Genomic DNA, 20,321 nt, shown 5'->3' on the forward strand with positions numbered 1-20,321 from the left:
AGTGCTGGGATTACAGGCATGAGCTACCGCACCTGGCCAGAGACCATTAAAAAAAAAAAAATTTAGCCTCTTTCTTTACAGAGCTAATTCTGAAAACAGAGAAAATGGATTTTACTTTTAAAAACTTAGTAGCTGCCTCCAGAAGGATGGAATATTAAGACAGCCACTAAGAAGTATGTTACCACATTGAATGATATGTGAAAAATGCTCATGATATGTTAAGTAAAAAGCAGATTACAAAACAATGGGTACACTATTTTTTCAATTTTGCCCAAAAAAGACTGGGAAGACACACATTAAAATAGTGGTTATTGCCAGGAAGTTGGTTTTTATTTATTTATATTTATTTTATTTTTTTGAGACAGAGTCTCGCTGTGTCACCCAGGTCTGAGTGCAATGGCGCTACCTCAGCTCACTATAACCTCTGCCTCCTCAGTTCAGGTAATTCTCATGCCTCAGCCTCCTGAGTAGCTGGGATTACAGGCATGCACCATTACCCCAGCTCACTTTTGTACTTTTAGTAGAGCCAGAGTCTTACTATGTTGCCCAGGTTGGTCTCAAACTCCTGGCTCAAGAGATCCATCCACCTCAGCCTCCCAAAGTGTTGGGATTATAAGCATGAGCCACTGTGCCAGGCCGGAAGTTGGTTTTTAAAGGGCATGTTTTTAGCTTTTTATTACCCTGTGTTTTCAACTTTTTTTTTTTTTTTTTTTTAGACAGACTTTCGCTCTTGTTGCCCAGGCTGGAGTGCAATGGTGCAATCTCAGCTCACTGCAGCCTCTGCCTCCAGGGTTCCAGCGATTCTCCTGCCTCAGCCTCTCACGTAGCTGGGACTACAGGCATGCACCACCACTCCTGGCTAATTTCTATATTTTTAGTAGAGATGGGGTTTCACCATGTTGGCCAAGGTTGGTCTCAAACTCCTGGCCTCAGATGATCTGCATGCCTCAGCTTCCCAAAGTATTGGGATTACAGGCATGAGTCACCATGCCTGGCCCCTTTTTCAACTTTCTTATATTGACTAAGTACTATTTTTATAATCAGTAAATTCTTTCCTTTCTTCCTCTACTATACATATTTACTTTTATAACTGTCTTTTTTTTTTTTTTTTTTGGACGGAGTCTTGCTCTGTCACCCAGGCTGGAGTGCAGTGGTGTGATCTCAGCTCACTACAAACTCCGCCTCCCGGATTCAAGCAATTCTCTGCTTCAGCCTCCCAAGTAGCTTGGATTACAGGTGCCTGCCACCACACCCAGATAATTTTTTGTATTTTTAATAGAGACAGGGTTTCACCATCTTGGCCAGGCTGGTCTTGAACTCCTGACCTCATGATCCACCCACCTTGGCCTCCCAAAGTGCTCGGATTACAGGCGTGAGCCACTGTGTCCAGCCCCCTTTTTTTAAAAAAATAATTTTCAAAAGTTACAAGTTAAAAAATATTAATGAGGCCAGGCGCGGTGGCTCACGCCTGTAATCCCAGCACTTTGGGAGCCTGAGGTGGGTGGATGATTTGAGGTCAGGAGTTCGAGACCAGCTTGACCTACATAGTGAAACCCCATCTCTACTAAAATACAAAAATTAGCCAGGTATGGTGGTGGGCGCCTGTAATCCCAGCTACTCGGGAGGCTGAGGGAGGAGAATCGCTTGAACCCAGGAGGTGGAGGTTGCAGTGAGCTGAGATCGTGCCACTACATTGCTTGGGCAACAAAGCACAACTCCCTCTCCAAAAAAAAAAATTTACAAAATATTTCTCAAAATGTCTTTTTTCCAACTAACCTTTTACCAGTCTATTTAAAATGGCTTTCAAAAAGAAACTGAAAACCAAGTAAAGTCTTTAGCAACTATCCAATACACAAATAATTACAACATAGGTCTACCCCATACAAATATATTCCCTGCTGTTATGGTTCAGTTTTACAACTGAAGGTCCTTTACGCAAGGCTTAAGGAAAAATAATTTTTAAAACTTAAATGTACAAGATGAAAAACACATAATCTAAATCTAAAGATATATATTTTTTAAATACAGGAAAATAACAACCTATGGTGAATTTAAACCAGCAATACGCGTTTCACATCAAGATGGAATAAGGCACTTCATAGCCTCTGCTGAACAGTTTCTTGGCCGGGTGCAGTGGCTCACGCCTGTAATCCCAGCACTTTGGGAGGTCAAGGTGGGTGGATTACCTGAGGTCAGGAGTTGGAGACCAGCCTGGCCAAGATGGTGAAACCCTGACTCTACTAAAAATACAAAAATTATCCGGCGGGGCGGTGGCAGGTGCCTGTAATCCCAGCTACTTGAGAGGCTGAGGTAGGGAGAATCACTTGAACCTGGGAGGCAAAGGTTGCAGTGAACCGAGATAGCACCACTGCACTCCAGCCAGGGCGATAGATGGAGACTCTGTCTCAAAAAAAAAAAAAAAAAAAAAAGTTTCTAAAGCAAACATTAAGAAGGTAGAATTCAGGAAAACAAATCAAATCGTAGTTTTTATTTTCAATGTTACTATTATAAACCCAAAAAAGTAAGTCTTTGGCCAGCTTTCAACTTGGCTTTGATATCCCTGCCTTTACTGTGGGAATTCTTTTTTTTTTTTTTGAGACGAAGTTTCACTTTGTTGCCTAGCTTGGAGGGCAGTGGCACAATTTTGGCTCACTGCAAACTCCACCTCCTGGGTTCAAGTGATTCTCCTGCCTCAGCCTCCCAAGTAGCTGGGATTACAGGCATGTGTCACTACGCCCAGCTAATTTTTGTACTTTCAGTAGAGACAGGGTTTCGCCATGTTGGCCAGGCTGGTCTCTAACTCCTGACCTCAGGTGATCCACCAGCGTCACACTCCAAAAGTGCTGGGATTACAGGCATGAGCCACTGCACCTGGTCCAACCATAGGAATTCTTTAGCAAAGGGTAAAAGAGTTAATTTTAACCCACAACCATTCTGAAGTAGTGTCTTTTTTTATTCATAATATTTAAAACATTTTAATAAAATACTCAAAATCTTCTGTACGTTAGAAACTGAACAATTCTCCTGCCTAACACAAGAGTGTAATATATAATGAAAAATTCTTACTAAGTACTTACGCCAGTGTCATGTTGTTGCTAGGATCAAGGCCGACTTCTATAACAGTAGTGCCTTCAATGTCCACTTCTTTGCAAGGAGTTGTATTTCGTCCAGTTACCCTGCAGGCCTGATAAAATCCATGTGGTTTCACTCGTCCAGAGTCGTTGCCCACAAACACTTGCAACACTACAGGTTCATTATGGCCTTCCAGCTGAAACAAGAAAACATGCAACAGAAACACTAATTAGCATTTCAAATAATCTAATTATAAAATCAAATATTTAAGACCAAATCCTATACTTGTAACTGAATTACATTTAAAAATATTTAAATCTTTAAGAAAAACAGAGGTAAAACATTTTCATAAAAGAGTTGGCTAAATTCCTGAAATAAGTCATAGTTTTAATTCTGTAATAACCATACTTAAATTATAAATGTAGATGTTAGATGATAAATTACCATTTATAATTTATTTGTACAAGCAGATGAGAATGAATACACAGTACTTTAGGTAGCATTTGGGTTGCTCAGGACCTACCACCATAACAATGGAAAAACTCACGAAACTGTTAGTGGCATCATCATCATCATCATCAAATGAGAGTACATATACCATATTTTTATTCTACTAAAGCTACTTGAGTAGAAAAGTATGAGTGCAGCTATATGAATAACAAGGAAATGAAGCTGATTTTCATGGACTAGATACATACATATAACATCATTAAATCCTGGGATAAAACATTATGGTCTGAGAGATTGCTAGTTCAAACAGGGATCTATGGCTCATTACAGGTCTCTAGCAAGCCTTCATAAATTAAATTATAATTTGTATGCTGAAAAATAAATAAATACTTAAAATAGCATTTGGGAACAAATGTTTCCAATCCTGATTCTTGATAAGGCTTATAGTTAAACATTGAAGCCGCTAATATAGAATGCAGAAAATCACAAAGTAAATTGTACAATGCATGCCAAACAAAGTGCTTAAAAAATTCACACATGCCTTACAGCTGTATCTCTACAAAATGGTATCATAATGAGGAAAATAAGCAAACCCCAGTCAAATTGCTGGTCAGCAGAACCTAGAACAGTGCCTGGCACATGGAAGAGTGCAGTATTTGTTGAATGAATGACTAAACAAATTTTTAAGGTCAATTCATTCCCTATCATAGTTAAGCAATTAATCTAACAATACTTCTAACTAGACAAAACATAAAGTCAGGGCAATTAGGTTAAACGTAATGACCAAACTACCAAAATATCTGGCTAGACAAATATTTACACAAAGCATAACATAAATTTCTCACTTGCCTGTTACCTGTCCTGGGTTTGAAGGATTGGGTGTGGGTTAAGGCAGTAAGTAGTGAAGAAGGGTAGGCTTGATACTGTACACATGACTATTAACCAACCTTATAAAGGGTGGCAGACACGTTTCCTGATTGATCCAGAGAGTTTCAATCATAATTTCATTCAAGTATAAAATGAAAGGCAGTCCACCTCTACTCCTAACTTAAAATACTGTTTAAGTAATATATTTATACAAATTGTATTTAATAAGAATCTACCATGTGACTAGCCAAAATTCCTCCCTATTTAGTCTTTTGCAAGGGGTAGGGACACTTGTTAAGTCTTCTCCCCATTCTCCCATTTTTTTGAGGTTTGTCTTCAAAGACAAATATTCTTTATAACAAGATATCCTAGGTGTTAAGTCCCTTTTAACTTTTAGTCTCAACTTTAAAAAAAATTAAGACTCAATTGATATCCCATTTCTTTTTTTTCCCTCATTTCCTTCTTTCCCCCTGTACTTGAGTGGATGCAAATAATATCCCATTTCTTAAACCAAAGCCTTAAGTATTAATCAATTCTTTTCTCAGTCCAATAGTCTTGATTACTTAACCATCTCAAAAACCTTATTTTCAAAGTTCTCAGTAATTTCTACTATATTTCTTTGAATTCACTTTAATATTTCTTCCTCCAAGGTGGGAGGATCACTTGAGATCAGGAGTTCGAGACCAGTCTCACCAACATGGTGAAACCCAGACTCTACTAAAAATACAAAAATTAGCTGGGCCTGGTGGCACACACCTGTGGGTCCCAGCTACTCAGGTGGCTGAGGCATGATTACTTGCACCGGGGGACAGAGGCTGCAGTGAGCTGAGATTGCACCACTGCACTCCAGCCTGGGTGACAGAGTGAGACTGTCTCAAAACAACAACAAAAATTCTTTCTAAATATAAAGTTTGAGATGAATCTAATTCAAATATCAAATATGAGGGAAGAAAATTCAAGATTTGAAAATATTTTACTTTTCAGGACATATTCCCCTTTACATTTTAACTAAAATTCAAATGAAAATAAAGTAAATACCTTTACTGTAGGAAAGCCTTGCTGTGTTCTATCTTTTACTGAGCCGCGGCTGCCCTCAGTCAGGTACCGAGCTCGATGCTGTGTCTCAGGTTGCACAACTATCTTCAGCTCCTTTCCCTCACTTTTAACAGGATATTGTCCACACAACATAGGGCTCTTCTTTACTCCAGTTCCTTTTTGGTTTTCCAATGTTCTGAGAAATCAGAGCACAACATGGAGAAAGTATCAAAAAGAGTTTTTTGATTAAAAAAAAAAAAAAAGCAGCCATCTAAGACAAAGGAAGAAACAGAACTGGCAATAATAGTAAAAACAACTATTTAGCTTGCTGGCAAAATAAAATATGGCCTAAGGGAAGATACATGAGCAAAGTATCTTTAAAAAGATTTTGTAAAAAAGTTTACTATATGATGCAAAAATAAAAGAAAGTACGTTTGACAGAAAAGAAAATGAACGTATATGAGTGGTAGGAGGAAGGGAGGAAGATTGACTGCAATAAACTGAAACTAATACAAAAGAATAGTTAATGTCACTATAACCTTTCACACTGTACTTCAGTCAAAATAAGATTTAAAAATTCCATGTATGCATTCCATATATAAATTCTAAATTTTATATAAAGCTATAAGATTAACTACTGTTATTTTTTAATTGCAAAGTAAAAGAAAAAAGTGAGGGTAGCAAAAGCAAAAATCAAACCCCCAAAAACCCTACATACCCCCATACAAAATGGCCTACAAACCAAATGAAGGTATATGTAGCTTATTCTTTTGGATTTCCTTCTCAGTAAATCAAACTGAAGAAATTATATAAAAAATTAGTGATTCAATTTTTATGGGGAAATTAGCTTTACTCTAAACAATCTTTTCTAGAAGTGTGATTTTTCAGATTATTTTTATTTGTGATTAGTTAAGTAATTAAAGCTCTCAATAAAAATTTTACAATCTGGGCTTGACAGCACCAGCATTCTACCTTTTTTTTTATTTTTTGAGACGGAGTTTTACTCTGTCACCCAGGCTGGAGTACAGTGGCACAATCTCAGCTCACTGTAACCTCTGCTTCCTGGGTTCAAGTGATTCTCCTGCCTCAGCCTCCCAAGTAGCTGGGATTACAGGCGTGTGCCACCACACCTGTTTTTATATTTTTATTAGAGATAAGGTTTTACCATGTTGTCCAGGCTGGTCTTGAACTCCTGACCTCAGGTGATCTGCCCACCTTGGCCTCCCAAAGTACTGGGATTACAAGTGTGAGCCACTGCGCCTGGCCCTTATTGTTTTTAGTTATGCTTTTAACATTTATTTATAATGCATTTGCTATGTGGAATATACGTTCAAAGGAAAACAGTATCCCAAATGGTGGTTATGACTTCAGGCGAACACATTTAATCTGTAAAATAGTTGAAGCACTGCAAATACATAATAAAAATAAGTAAAAACAATATTGCTAGTTATCTTTCCTTCTGAGCAACGGAGTGGTGGCTCACACCTGTAATTCCAGCACTTTGGGAGGCCAAGGCAGGTAGATCACCTGAGGTCAGGAGTTCGAGACCACCCTGGCCAACATGGTGAAACCCCATCTCTACTAAAACTACAAAAAATTAGCCAGTGGCAGATGCCTGTAATCCCATCTACTCTGGAGGTTGAGGCAGGAGAATCACTTGAACCCAGGAGGTGCAGGTTGCAGGGAGCCCAGATTGTGCCATTGTACTCCAGCCTGGTCAACAAGAGCAAAACTCCATCTCAAAAAACAAAAAAACAACAAAAAAACAAAATTCACCTATGTTTGTAAATAAAGTCAGGGTCATAGCTTTCTCTGTGACCCTCCTAGTCCTAAGTTTTGACTCACATCAAAGATCCAGGAGCCAGATGACTGTGAAGAAAAATCTCCTCTAAAAGCAACCAGATCCCAGTAGGAATATTATGACTTCAAACACAGAGGAGCTAAGCAGGCTTAAACCTGGCTCTAATGTTTACCCCTCTAGCTGTAACCAAGTTGTTGCCTCAATCATCAAGAACAAAGTGAGAAAGGCACTATCTTCAGTGGAAATGGGGACTAGGTTGAATTGTTGGCTAAGAAAGGGGCAAAAGAATGGAACAAAGAAGGACTGAAACTAGCACAGGAATTCAGTAAGACTGATAGATAAGAGGAATAGTTCTCAAGGCGCAATACTATGCTTAATCATCTTCATATTCCCTGAACCTGATACAGTTCCTGAAACATAACAGGTGCTGAAGAAATCTTTGTTGATGAAGGCAAATAATAAGAAGAAAGGGACAAAGAAAGGAAAGCAGAGAGATAAAGGAGCTTCTGTAATATTAAGATGAGAAAGACCTAAGATGAGAAAGGTCCTAAATGGACAAGGAATGCCCTTCGTGCAAGTTTGACTTAAGTAGGTCAAAGATTACTTGTGCAAGTCATTTAAAAGGCCCTGGAAGAATAAATTCTATGAACATAAGTATCAAGTTGAAGCTGGAACAATGGGCAATAAACCCTGTTGTTCTTTTCATCATTCTGGGTACAGATTCAAACATTTGGTCTAACTAGTGTGCAGTTCCTCACACATGAAAGTCTATGATATTTTGTTTTATACTAATCTTAAAGTAAAAATATTCATTTATTGAAACGATGTAGAAATATCCCCCAGATACACATACAAAGAGATGAAAAAAAATACTGCAAAACGATAATAGCAGGTTTACTGAGTGACTAGATTATGGGGTTTTCTTGTATTTTTCAAATACTTGTAATTCATATCTATTAATTTTATAATAGAAAAGGGAAAATTTTAGTTTGAAATATAAGGAAAATTCATACAGCATATTAACTTGGCAAGACATGTTTTTATACTCACGCTAGTCAAGCTAATATTTATAAGGGCAAATAAATGAAAATGAGTTTTACTCGTCTAGCAAAACAAATGATCTTACTTGGGATGAAGACTATTGAGTAAGTATACACATTATGGCTTAAAAAAGAATATCATATGTAATTAAGCAATTTCTAAAATGGTACTTTAGAATTCCTTAAAACTATCTTTATTTTCTAAAATGTAAAAATGGAATACATACATATTGAGATGTATAGACATGTAAAATCATGAAAACATCCACTAACACTTAGAAACGTAGTCAAGTTACTAATTTTTAAGGCATGATGGCTTAAGAAAAAATAAAGTAGCAGTCAGTTACATGGGATTTTACCATGTAAAATCCAAAAAGGAAAATCCACCATCATGGCATATTCTATTCACAAGTCTTAAAATGACATTCTAATTTATGTGTGCTGCATAATCCTTCTGGTGGCCTATGTCAAAAAAAATAATTTTCACTACAAAAAGCCTAAAATAGGTTTCACATCCAGATGACATCATATCTTAACTTATAGAAATATCTAGAAGAGACATGGGGCAACTGATTCTCAGGACATTTAGTTGAAAAATTTAAGAATGATATGGCTAGGAATATTCAAATACTAAGCTTTTTTGTAAAAAAAAAAAAAAATGGTTTTATTCTTTTTTTTTTTTTTTTTTTTTTTTTTATGGAGTTTCGCTCTTGTTGCCCAGGTTGGAGTGCAATGGCGTGATCTCGGCTCACCATAACCTCTGCCTCCCGGGTTCAAGTGATTCTCCTGCCTCAGCCTCCCGAGTAGCTGGGATTACAGGCATGCACCACCATGCCCGGCTAATTTTGTATTTTTAGTAGAGACGGAGTTTCTACATATTGGTCAGGTGGGTCTCGAACTCCCAACCTCAGGTGATCCGCCTGCCTAAGCCTCCCAAAGTGCTGGGATTACAGGCGTGAGCCATTGCGCCCAGCCAAGTTTTATTCTCTTATTAGACTCTAACATTTTAGTCATATAAAAATGCTATTTTCATCTACAAGCTATCAGATTTCTATGTGGTATCTTGAAGATCAATAAACTGCTGTATATATTTTAAAGTACATTTTCTAAATACTTAGTATGATATAAATTGTAATTTTATGGCACATTAGATCTAAGGCTATATTCTTATCTCTCAAAACATTTTAAGATTTTTTTCACTGTTGAAGAATACAGGCTTTTAGCTTGACATGCTCTGAAAAATTATTTTTAAGGCCTATTTTTCTATATATTCAGGTATGATTTCATCCTTTCCTCAATATAGTTGTTATAAATTCCAATTTTAAACTTCTTCCATCATTTCCATATACTAATTTTAAATTTTTTTTAATTACCTAAGAAGCTGGACACTTCTTCTGCTTGATGGAGTTTCTGCTCCATGAATTATTTCATGAAAGAGACTGTCTTGACCAATTATACTTTCCCTGGGTAACCTCTAATCATTTCTAAGATACAGCTATCATACAAACGTAGAAGCAGAAAAGATGAAGGTCAAGATATTTAATTAGCAACTGCAAATCACTGTGTTTATTAGTCATAAGTAAAAATTCTATTTGCTCTAAATTTGAACCTTCAACATTCATTTTGATATAAAAATGAAAATTTATCTTCCACAACTTTACATTAAAGACTTTCTCCACTAAAGCATAAATAAACACACATACATAATTAAATGATATTCATGAGCCTTTTAGATCTGTGCTACTATCACAGTTACTTTTAAGTATTTACCTCCTGTATTCATTACATTTCAGAGCCTTATTTTATAAGTAATAGTTCTACAAATATTATGTTCTGAAATTCTTGACTTTATTAAATGGCAACATTTTAGGAAAGAGTATATCTTGTTTTCTTTTAGGTAATTTACTAATCTGGACTTTCTAAAACTGAAAAGCATTTAAATATTCATTTTCATTTAACTACATCACCCCAAAGGAGGTAAAGAAGCAGTGTAGAGTAATTATTGCTTAAAGGGTAGATATTACTTTTTAAAACGTACTGAGGGAGTGCTTAAGGGCAAGTTTAATATACATTAAGAATATTCTCTATAATATTCAACTGGATTTTTAACTGAAAAAAGATTAGTGATGTCATCAAGTAGTAAACCAATCTAAAGCTTCCTGACCACTTTTTGTGTAAAACTGAAATTGTAGGAGATCCTGGGTCCTAGCGAGTTAAATTTTAACAAATTATTTTGAATGTACTATAGAAAAATCTAATTTAAAAGTCTAGCAATTAAATATTACAATAAAATTACTAAAGGAATTAAAAATAAGTCATACTAGTCTGCATTATAGCAGTGAATATTCTGTAACATAGCTATTGAACTATATTAGTGGGTAGTGTGACTGACAGAGATGAAAGAAAACTCGAACATGTACCATGATCCTGTTTCATCACCCTCTAAAGAAGTAACCCAGAATCACAGAAAAAAAATGAGTGATTTAAAAAAAATATTGAATCTGCACAATCAGTGTATTAGTATCAAAGGAAAAAAGCTTATGATACATGAATCTAAATGATGAGAATCAAACTATCAATTTAGTTTTTTCTTGTTTTCATCAATTAAAGAGAAAAAAATTTAAGTCTAAAATCTTCTAAAAAATGTAAACCATATGAGGACACAATGTGAAAGAGAACACAGCTCTTAGTGACTGAGTTGTTTTTGATAGAGTCGTTACATTGCTAGTTATTTCTATGAGGAAATATATAGAGAGAGACATACATTTTTTTTTTTTCCTTTTTTTTTGAGATGGAGTTTCGCTCTTGTCGCCCAGGCTGGAGTGCAGTGGCATGATCTCGGCTCACTGCAGCCTCCACCTCCCAGGTTCAAGCGATTCTTCTGCCTCAGCCTCCCGAGTAGCTAGGGTTACAGGCATGTGCCACAATGCCCAGCTAATTTTTTTTGTATTTTTAGTAGAGATGGGGTTTCACCATGTTGGTCAGGCTGGTCTCGAACTCTTGACCTCAGGTGATCCGCCTGCCTGGGCCTCCCAAAGTGCTGGGATTACAGGCGTGAGCCACCACGCCTGGCTGAGTAAAAATATTTTCAAGTCCTTTTAAAATATAAATTCATTTGAAATTTAAGTTATTTCAAAACAGATTATTTTCATTTTCTACTACCTAACTATACTGGTAATAAGATGTCTATTGCTAGAATCTATGATTATTTTATTTTCTAGCTAGTAAAAGTTGGTAATTTTAAGTTAAAATTTTCAGGTATTTCAATGATAAAATTAGCACTGTTGCTTTATATGCAAACTTGAGCTGAGCAATTAGGAAAAATTGGGAATGTTTTTTTGTTTGTTTGTTTTGCATAATGGTGATAGAATTTTAAAAAATGTGAATACCAACCCATTTCCCGCTTTTGAGTTGCCTTTGTTGTCCGTGGTAAGCTGAGAAAGCACATAGTGAGGTGCTTTGGCACTGTCGGCATCAAATATATCCATATTAGATTCTTCACAATCTCGTCGTTTGACCCCCGGCCTCTGCTTTGGATTTCGTTTTCGTGATTTACGAGGTACCTCAGTGTTATCATTGTAGGAACTGGTGCTCATGTTACTGAAGTTGGAGGGGGAATCCTCCATCCACATACTGCAGCTCTGCTCAGATTCCAATCCACACCCCTCATCCTGGCAGGACATCCGACTGTTATCCAGCAAGTCCTCAGGTGGTGGTGAGATGTACAAGACTGTGTGCCTCTTCGGTGTTGATGGATGCTGCTGAACTGTGTTACTGGTTAACTGCTTTTCACTTACCCCTCTGTTACTTACCCCCACGGCTGAGGAGCAGCTCTCCACTTGCATAGCCTTGCTGTCGGTGACTGAGGTAGAATAAATGGTAGGGCTGGAAGAGGTGGTAAAGGAGCTGCAAGCACCGCCCATGGAGGAAGAGGAGGGAGCTGAAGAAGCATCTGCAGTGTACAATTCAAGAGTAAATACACTATACATGTTTTCACCTATGCTGGCTAGCAGTCCCATTGAAAATGTGATTTGTGAACTGATTGTTTTTCCCCAAAATGAATAGTCAGAATTTGGTTACGTTTTAGAATACAAATGCTTCAAGCAATATAAGGCCTAAGAAATGCAATTTTAAAAAATGCCCAAATAGCATTATTTTACTTGTGTTACAATCAATAGATTTTTAAAATCTCATTTAATGTTTTAAGCTGTAAAGCAAAAATAAAGCTTTTATTGCCTCAGCTGGACATTCTATTGAATTTTAATCATTTAAAGTAATAAAGAAAACCCCAATATGAAATATATGCTTGTGGTCCACATTCAATGCCAATTAAATAATTCATTATAGAATTTGAAAAGTGGGACTGTGCTTAGCCACAAAATATTAAAATAAGTTTCTAACCTATGAAGCAGAGAACTACAGGTCATTTTTAATGCAGACACTCCCTGCTTCAGAGGCAAATCCTGGAATAAAAATATGAGAAAATAAATGAGAAAAGAGCTGCTGATTATTCCAGATATCAATTATAAAATGAGAAATAAATAGAAAAAATATATAATCAACTGAATTGGAGGCAAAATGGAACTGGTATTGTCACTATGATTTGTTGTAAAATCTAGGAGAATCAAGATGAAAAAGGTTTGATTTGGAACATTCTGGGTTGTAGAAGATAGACAAGTTAATCATTGGGTCTCCAGAAACTGGAAGTGGTAGTTCAAAACCATAAGCTCTAAAATAAATCCATCCTTTATGACATAATGAAAAGCAAAGGAAGAACTGATTAATGGATGGATTTCTCTTATAAAGTACTTGATTATATGCTTGACAATTGGTTAGAGCTGTTTATTTTCTCTCTTTTTAAAGGGCCTGGTTGTTGTGACTAATAAGGGAATTTTCCAATATAAGAACAATGGTAAATTTTACTGGCTTAAGTCTAACAGAAAATAGTTAAGCATAAAAATCTCTGGAGAGCATCAGAATTAATTTTTTTATAAAACTATTCATCTATTATGCTTGGCAAGAAATATTTAAGTAGATCTTTTCAGCATGTGTGGCAACTGGCAGAAGAGCTCACTGAAAATACTACTACTTTAGCCCTTAACAGCATAACCTCAGAGGTGCATTGATTGCTAAGGTTGGAAGTTGTCATGACTAACATTTTAGATATCATTTTATCTTGTTCACAATATGGCAAGGTTTGTCATCATATACACACACAAAAATAAAAATAGGTAACGTGACAGACAAAGATATGTTTCAATCTAAAATTAATTTGTATCTATGATCAAGTATGCCACTGTTTTAAAGTGTATAATAAAACTGTGATGTGCAGTTATTGGAACTGCAACATACACATGAATTGTAATATAAAGAGCAAAATGTAAGAATGTCAATCTTTACATAATTAAAAGCCAAGTGCCAAAGATCTGTTTTTTTAATTGAAAACATGTATTTAAAATACACCTAAATTATTTGAATGAACTATATCCACCCAGAATTCTTCATTGCTGTCAAGGCTAAAGAGCACAGTAATTAATATTAGTCATCAAGAATATGATCTACATAATGCCACATGGAAAGATTTTTCCCAACTACTGTAAGGGAAGGAGCCTAAAGAAATTAGATGATACCAGTTCCATTTTCCAGTATGTATCCTTGTCAAATGCAGTAGCTGAAATTGGAAAATTCAGTCACTTTAAACTGCATTCCAATTTAAAGGAAAACTTATCAATTTTGTATCATGCATTAATGCAGTGTTTTCTTAGTAAATAAATATTTTAAAAGGTTTGTAAAAACTACAAAATCTATACGCTAATGTCAGTGACAGTTTAGGAGCTGATTTGTAGCCACTTTGAGTTTAAATATAATTTTTTTCCCTGTCTTTTGAAAAATACTACAGAATTCATTTTAGAAAAAATAGAAAAGGTATTACATCTAACATTCCTCTGTCTGTTCCAACTATTGGCAAAAACAAAACTAATTTTTTGTGTACTTATGAGCCTACGTTCTTCATTTTCAGAGAAATACAAGTATGCAGCATACAAGTATGCAGCATGCAATATTTGCAGTGGAACACACAAAACATGAATGCTGTGAACTTATATTTCTATAAAGCAGCTTTCTCCCACTCACCCTTTTTAAATCTAAGGATCATGCACATGAGAATGTAGAGTATGAACATCTCAGGGATCCCTGTTCATGACAGATGGAAAGTACAGGTGAAAAGCAATCATGAACCCAAAAGCAAGTTATATGGTATTATGAATTTAATATGCACGATATAACCTTGTCTTGTTCTCTGAGGTAAAAAAAAAATTTATATTGCAAATCTTATCAAATATCAAAACCGTAATGATTATAAAACCCAACTGATTTAACAGTCATACATAAGTGTGTGTTCTGGGATAAGTATGCCAAACTGTGATACCATATCCTACATAAATTTAAATATTCTACATATTTTCCATGGACAGCTAACACACGATTATGTGTGCACAACTGCCAGATTGATCCTGGGTATACTTATTAAAGAAAAAGCACAAAATTATGACACTGAAAATATTAACTCTGTCAGAAGAGAACGGTAAGCATCTTTTAACTGAAAATTACTTTTTAAAGTGTACCTCAATTGCAAAGATTCCACTCTTTTCAAGACAAATGAAATAATTTTTTTTAAAACTACAAAACCTTTTTGTTAAAGGCAGGGTCTCGCTCTGTTGCCCAGGTTACAGTGCAGTGGCATGATCATGGCTCACTGCAGCCTTGACCTCCTGAGCTCAAGCAATCCTCCTGCCTCAGCTTCCAAAGTAACTGAGACTACAGGCACACAACACCATGCATGGCTACTTTTTAAAATATTTGTAGAGACAAGGTTTTGTCATGCTGCCCAGGCTGGTCTCAAATTCTTGGGCTCAAGCAATCCTCCAGCTTTGGCCTCCCAAAGTATTGGGATTACAAGCATGAGCCACCACACCCAGCCTAAAATTCTTTACAATGGTACTACTGATACTCTGATGATGATAATGATGTATAAAATCTTTCATATCAAAACATTACATTCTGGTTAGCAAGAGATCTGAGTGCATTAATTAATAATGCCAGGTGAGGTAGTAAAGTGGAGGGTAAGAACTGTGAGCACCTTGAAAGCACTGACAATATGTTTCTCATCTTAGATCCTCCCAACACCTATTCACAGTGCCCACATTGTAATAAAATTCAAATTTATTAAATTGATTTATGGGAAGCCAAAAATTTGGTATGTATTTTGAGTTACATTAAATTTAAGCTGGCAAATAAATGTAGGTTGAAGAATAAAAGAATTTACTACTCAAAGTACTTAGATATATATTACTACGATAGCATTATTTGATACAGGGAAAATACTAAGAGTCTAGGGGTAACCATTTGATATCTCTACCAAGAGTACTCTAGTAATTTTATTTCTTTAAATTATAAATAAGCCAAATTACCTACTTCTATATCCATAAATTTAACATGAAAAAATCCTTAATATCCTATGAAAATATAAATACATAAAATAACGATATCTGAACATTTTAAATTTCTAATGCTAATTAGTCATTTCCAAGCATTCTCAGAAAAGTGCTAACAAATCCTCCTGGGAATATTGTAAATGTACTTAATACATCTATAAAGACCTTTCAGTCACTGCATTACTAAATAAAATATCAAAAAAACAGCTTGATATTCTATAGAACTAAAGTGTGAGTGCAATTCTGACCTGTCTATGTATTCTTTTTTTTTTTTGAGAGGGACTCTTGCTCTGTTGCCCAGGTTGGAGTGCAGTGGCACGATCTCGGCTCACTAGAACTTCCGCCTCCCAGGTTTCAAGTGATTCTCCCACCTTAGCCTCCAGAGTAGCTGGGATTACAAGTGCCCACCACCACGCCCAGCTAATTTTTATATTTTAGTAGAGATGGGGTTTCATCATGTTGGCCAGGGTGGTCTCGAACTCCTGACCTCAAGTCATCTGCCCACCTCGGCCTCCTGAAGTGCTGAGATTACAGGTTTGAGCCATGGTGCATGGCCATATGAATAAATTTTATTGATTTTTTTTCTTTTATGAAGGAATTATCTTTGAACCTATAGTCTAACTTATATAGAATACTTTTCTTTTTTCTTCTTTTTTTTTTTTTGAGACACAGTCTTGCTCTGTTGAGGCTGGAGTGCAATGGCACTATCTTGGCTCACCGCAACCTCCGCCTCCCGGGTTCAAACAATTCTCCTGCCTCAGTCTCCTGAGTAGCTGGGACTACAGGCGCCCGCCACCACGCCCAGCTAATTTTTGTATTTTTAGTAGAGACAGGGTTTCACCATATTGGCTAGGCTGGTCTTGAACTCCTGACCTTGTGTTCCGCCCGCCTCAGCCTCCCAAAGTGCTGGGATCACAGGTGTGAGCCACCGCACCTGGGTTAGAATAATTTTACTTTTTCTAAAGCATTTTCTGTGACCACAGAAAACACAACAAACTAAAGGAAAAATTAATAGACCATTCTATAATTTACTCATATAAATTTATAATGTCAGATTATTTAAAATAGAATAATTTCATAATTTGAAAGAGGAAGGTAAGTGTCATATGTAAAGTATCCTGTATTTAAGTCTATATGCCACTATTAGCAGTAGCCAATTATCAGACCAAATGCCAGTAATGATGGTGAACTTGAATTGTGTATATGGCTTCTTTTAAGAATTGATGGAAACTATAAATACTCAAAAATAGTTGAGATTTAAAGACTGGCAGATATTAAATAATATCTACATGGAATATGGATATCACAGAATCTGTAATTTAATAACAGATGAAAAAGGATTTTCTTTATTTTGTTTTCTTTTTTTTTTCTTTGTTGAGACAGTCTTGCTCTGTTGCCCAGGCTGGAGTGCAGGGGCACAATCACAACTCACTGCAGCCTCAACCTCCTGGGCTCAAGCGATCATTCCACCTCAGCCTACTGAAGAGCTAGGACTGCAGGTGTGCGCCACCATACCTGGCTAATTTTTGTATTTTTTGTAGAGATGGGGTTTCACCACATTGCCCAGGCTGGTTTTGAACTCCTAGGCTCAAGCAATCCTCCCACCTCAGCCTCCCAAAGTCCTGGGATTACAGGAGTGAGGCACCATGCCCAGCCTGAAAAAAGATTTTAAACGGTACCATTTATAGAAACCCATGTATACTTTATATACTCCTTGCTTAAACTGTATTTTAAACTTAAGAACTATCAGTTCTAGATTTGTCAACCAGAAATTATTTTAACTACCATAATATGTTACTGCTTAAAATATCATAAAAAAGATATAATACTTTATATGGAACTAACAAAACTTTTAATAGAAAGCTTTGAAATTAGAAATATTTGCTGAAGTTCTCAAAAGAAATACCTTTCATTGATTTAAAATATATGACAGAAATGATATTTAACTTCCAAGCTTCTAAGATTAAAATTTGATCCCTAACATTTGAATATGTACATATTTTATAATTTTTCAACATCTGTACAAAATCAATTGAGTTTTCTAAAAAAGCCAGTTAAAAAAAGGCCATAAAATTTTGCAAGTGTGCTAAGTGAACAAATAGTGGAACAAAGAAGGAATTATTGACTATTCAGAAAATAATCATTTTAAAAAAATCGAGTATTTGGAAACAATTTCCTCTTTTTTTGAGATGGAGTCTTGTTCTGCTGCCCAGGCTGGAATGCAGTGGCGCAATCTCAGCTCACTGCAACCTCTGCCTCACAGGTACAAGCGATTCTCCTGCCTCAGCCTCCTGAGTAGCTAGGACTACAGGGGCCCGCCACCACGCCTGGCTAATTTTTGCATTTTTAGCAGAGACGGGTTTCACCATGTTGGCCAGGCTGGTCTCAAACTCCTGACCTTGTGTTCTGCCCGCCTTGGCCACCCAAAGTGCTGGGATTACAGGCATGAGCCATTGAGCCCAGTCTTTTTTTTTTTTTTAAGACGGAGTTTCGTTCTTGTTGCCCTGGCTGGAATGCAATGGCACGATTTTGGCTCACTGCAACCTCTCTACCTCCTGGATTCAAGCGATTCTCCTGCCTCAGCCACCGAGTAGTTGGGATTATAGGCATGCACCACCACGCCCAGCTAATTCTGTATTTTTAGTAGAGACAGGGTTTCCCCATGTTGGTCAGGCTGGTCTTGAATTCCTAACCTCAGCTGATCCGCCCGCCTCAGCCTCCCATAGTGCTGGGATTACAGGCGTGAACCACTGTGCCTGGCCAGAAACTATTTCTGATCTAAAACACAAATTGTTCAACCTTAGTTATTTATTCTTAAGCATTATATTTTTCTTACTGGTAACAATGACCAATTCTGAATTTCTTATCTGATAAAAGTCACCACATACAAGGACATATTTTCAGATTAAAGAAGAAAGATATTCAGAAAAAAAAATTGTAAGCCCAACACTCATGTTGCCAAGAGATTGAAATATCTAGAACACACAAAGTGGCTGCAAACCTGCTTTGTCAACACCTTACATGCCAACCTTCATTTTCTACTTTTCTTCTTCTTCTAATATTAATGTAAAGTTTAAAACTTTACAAAAAGTTTTAGTTTCAATCAGTATCAATCCAGTATTTAGAAACAAACAAACAAACAAAAAAAAAAGTAAGAAAGGAAGAAAGAAAGGAAGAGAGAAAGAGAGAAGGAAAGACTTATGAAGAAGTCTGAAAACGAGACCGACCTATACCCTGGGTGAGATTGGATGGGTTAAGTGTCTCTGGTACTATTTGTCTTCACTATTGATAGACACTGTCACACAACCCACCACACGATGCCTGTCTCTGAATGGCGAAGCTAGAATGCAAGTTAAGTGTATTAATAGAAAAAACAACTAGCATCCCAGCATATAAAATAAGCATTCCAGATTATTAAAAAAAACAAAAATTGTAGGGTTGATCATTTAATTTACATGATTAAAACAGTTTCAATCTCCCATTTGTACTTTTCCCACCCAACATATGTTTACATGTTAAAATAAGCAATGTTTTAAAATAAACTTCAAAAAATTTAATCATTAAGCTCTGAAAGCATGTGGGGAAATTTCTTAGACAAAATTTTTGTTAACTCTTATTCACCAATTTGTTCTGTTTATAGATGCTCTCTAATCCATAAGCCAGAATTATCTCTTTCAGGTGTTTTTCAGGCTGTTCCCTTACCCAAACTCTTTTGAAGCGTGGAAGAAGATATGTTCTGAGCAATGCACTTACTCTGCAAAAAAATCTATATTTTAGCAGCAAAATAACCTTTTCATTTTTCAGATCACGTTGACTCCTACATACTTCTTTACACTCCCCTTAAAAAATATACCAATTTATACTTTTAATGATATATGCTACTTTCTATAATATGTTTGATCATAGAGGCTCTATTTCTTAAAATAACGAGCACTACTGCTGAAGCTGAAGGGTTTGTTACTGACTTATTGCAGACATCTTTTTCTTCTCCAGTCCATCAAATTGCCACTCAGGGTTCTAATATTATAAAACAATTACTCTCCAGTTTTTAATCTGAATTCTCCTTAAATAATTATTTCTACCTTATCAGAGTACCATTAATATACTCATATAACATTTACTAAAGAGTGCTCCCTGAAAAATAAAATGCTTATCCTGAAACTTAGAGCAATGTTTTAAATGTGTTTTTTGTTCTATTCAAACAAAAATTTTTTCTATTCAAACAAAAATTCAACCCAAAGGATCTAAGCACAGTGCATAAAACATGTACTAGATATGCACATTAAATAATTTGATTTTTAAGTTTATTTAAAATTTTTTCCTAATGGAAGAAAAAGATGTTTTCCATCATCCAATGATTTAAGTACTACTGGATAGCATCACTTGTCAATACTGAATGAAGAGACTAAAACATAGATATAATCTTCTATCTCAAATAATTTAAACACAAAAGGGAATAATTATGCTAGCTGACAGCTACATTTATTACAGTGCCAAATATACCAGAAAGTACAGGCTAAAAAGAGAGAGAGGGACAGGGACAAATACTGTACTACTGAAAGA

The 20,321-nt window shown here is 36.0% G+C and overlaps 1 protein-coding gene across 19 annotated transcripts in view; it reads right to left on the reverse strand.

The window, feature by feature from the left end:
- The window catches only part of NFAT5 (nuclear factor of activated T cells 5), a 136,439-nt gene that overhangs the window by 40,180 nt on the left and 75,938 nt on the right, over nucleotides 1-20,321 (reverse strand). For 4 of the 19 annotated variants that reach the window (XM_009196768.2, XM_031658138.1, XM_009196767.2 and 1 more), the window contains 4 exons: nucleotides 12,667-12,728; nucleotides 12,078-12,217; nucleotides 5,428-5,620; nucleotides 3,078-3,268 (listed from right to left, as the gene is read on the reverse strand). In XM_009196768.2, coding sequence (XP_009195032.1) covers nucleotides 3,078-3,268; nucleotides 5,428-5,620; nucleotides 12,078-12,217 — 524 coding nt within the window. In that variant the 5' untranslated portion in view covers nucleotides 12,667-12,728. Of the gene's footprint in view, nucleotides 1-3,077; nucleotides 3,269-5,427; nucleotides 5,621-11,658; nucleotides 12,218-12,666; nucleotides 12,729-14,397; nucleotides 15,007-20,321 lie in introns of those variants that run through there. The other 15 variants (XM_003917106.4, XM_009196763.3, XM_003917107.4 and 12 more) reach the window with 7 other exon arrangements.

This window comes from Papio anubis, chromosome 18, assembly GCF_008728515.1.
Source record: "Papio anubis isolate 15944 chromosome 18, Panubis1.0, whole genome shotgun sequence".
Classification (NCBI taxonomy): Eukaryota; Metazoa; Chordata; class Mammalia; order Primates; family Cercopithecidae; genus Papio; species Papio anubis.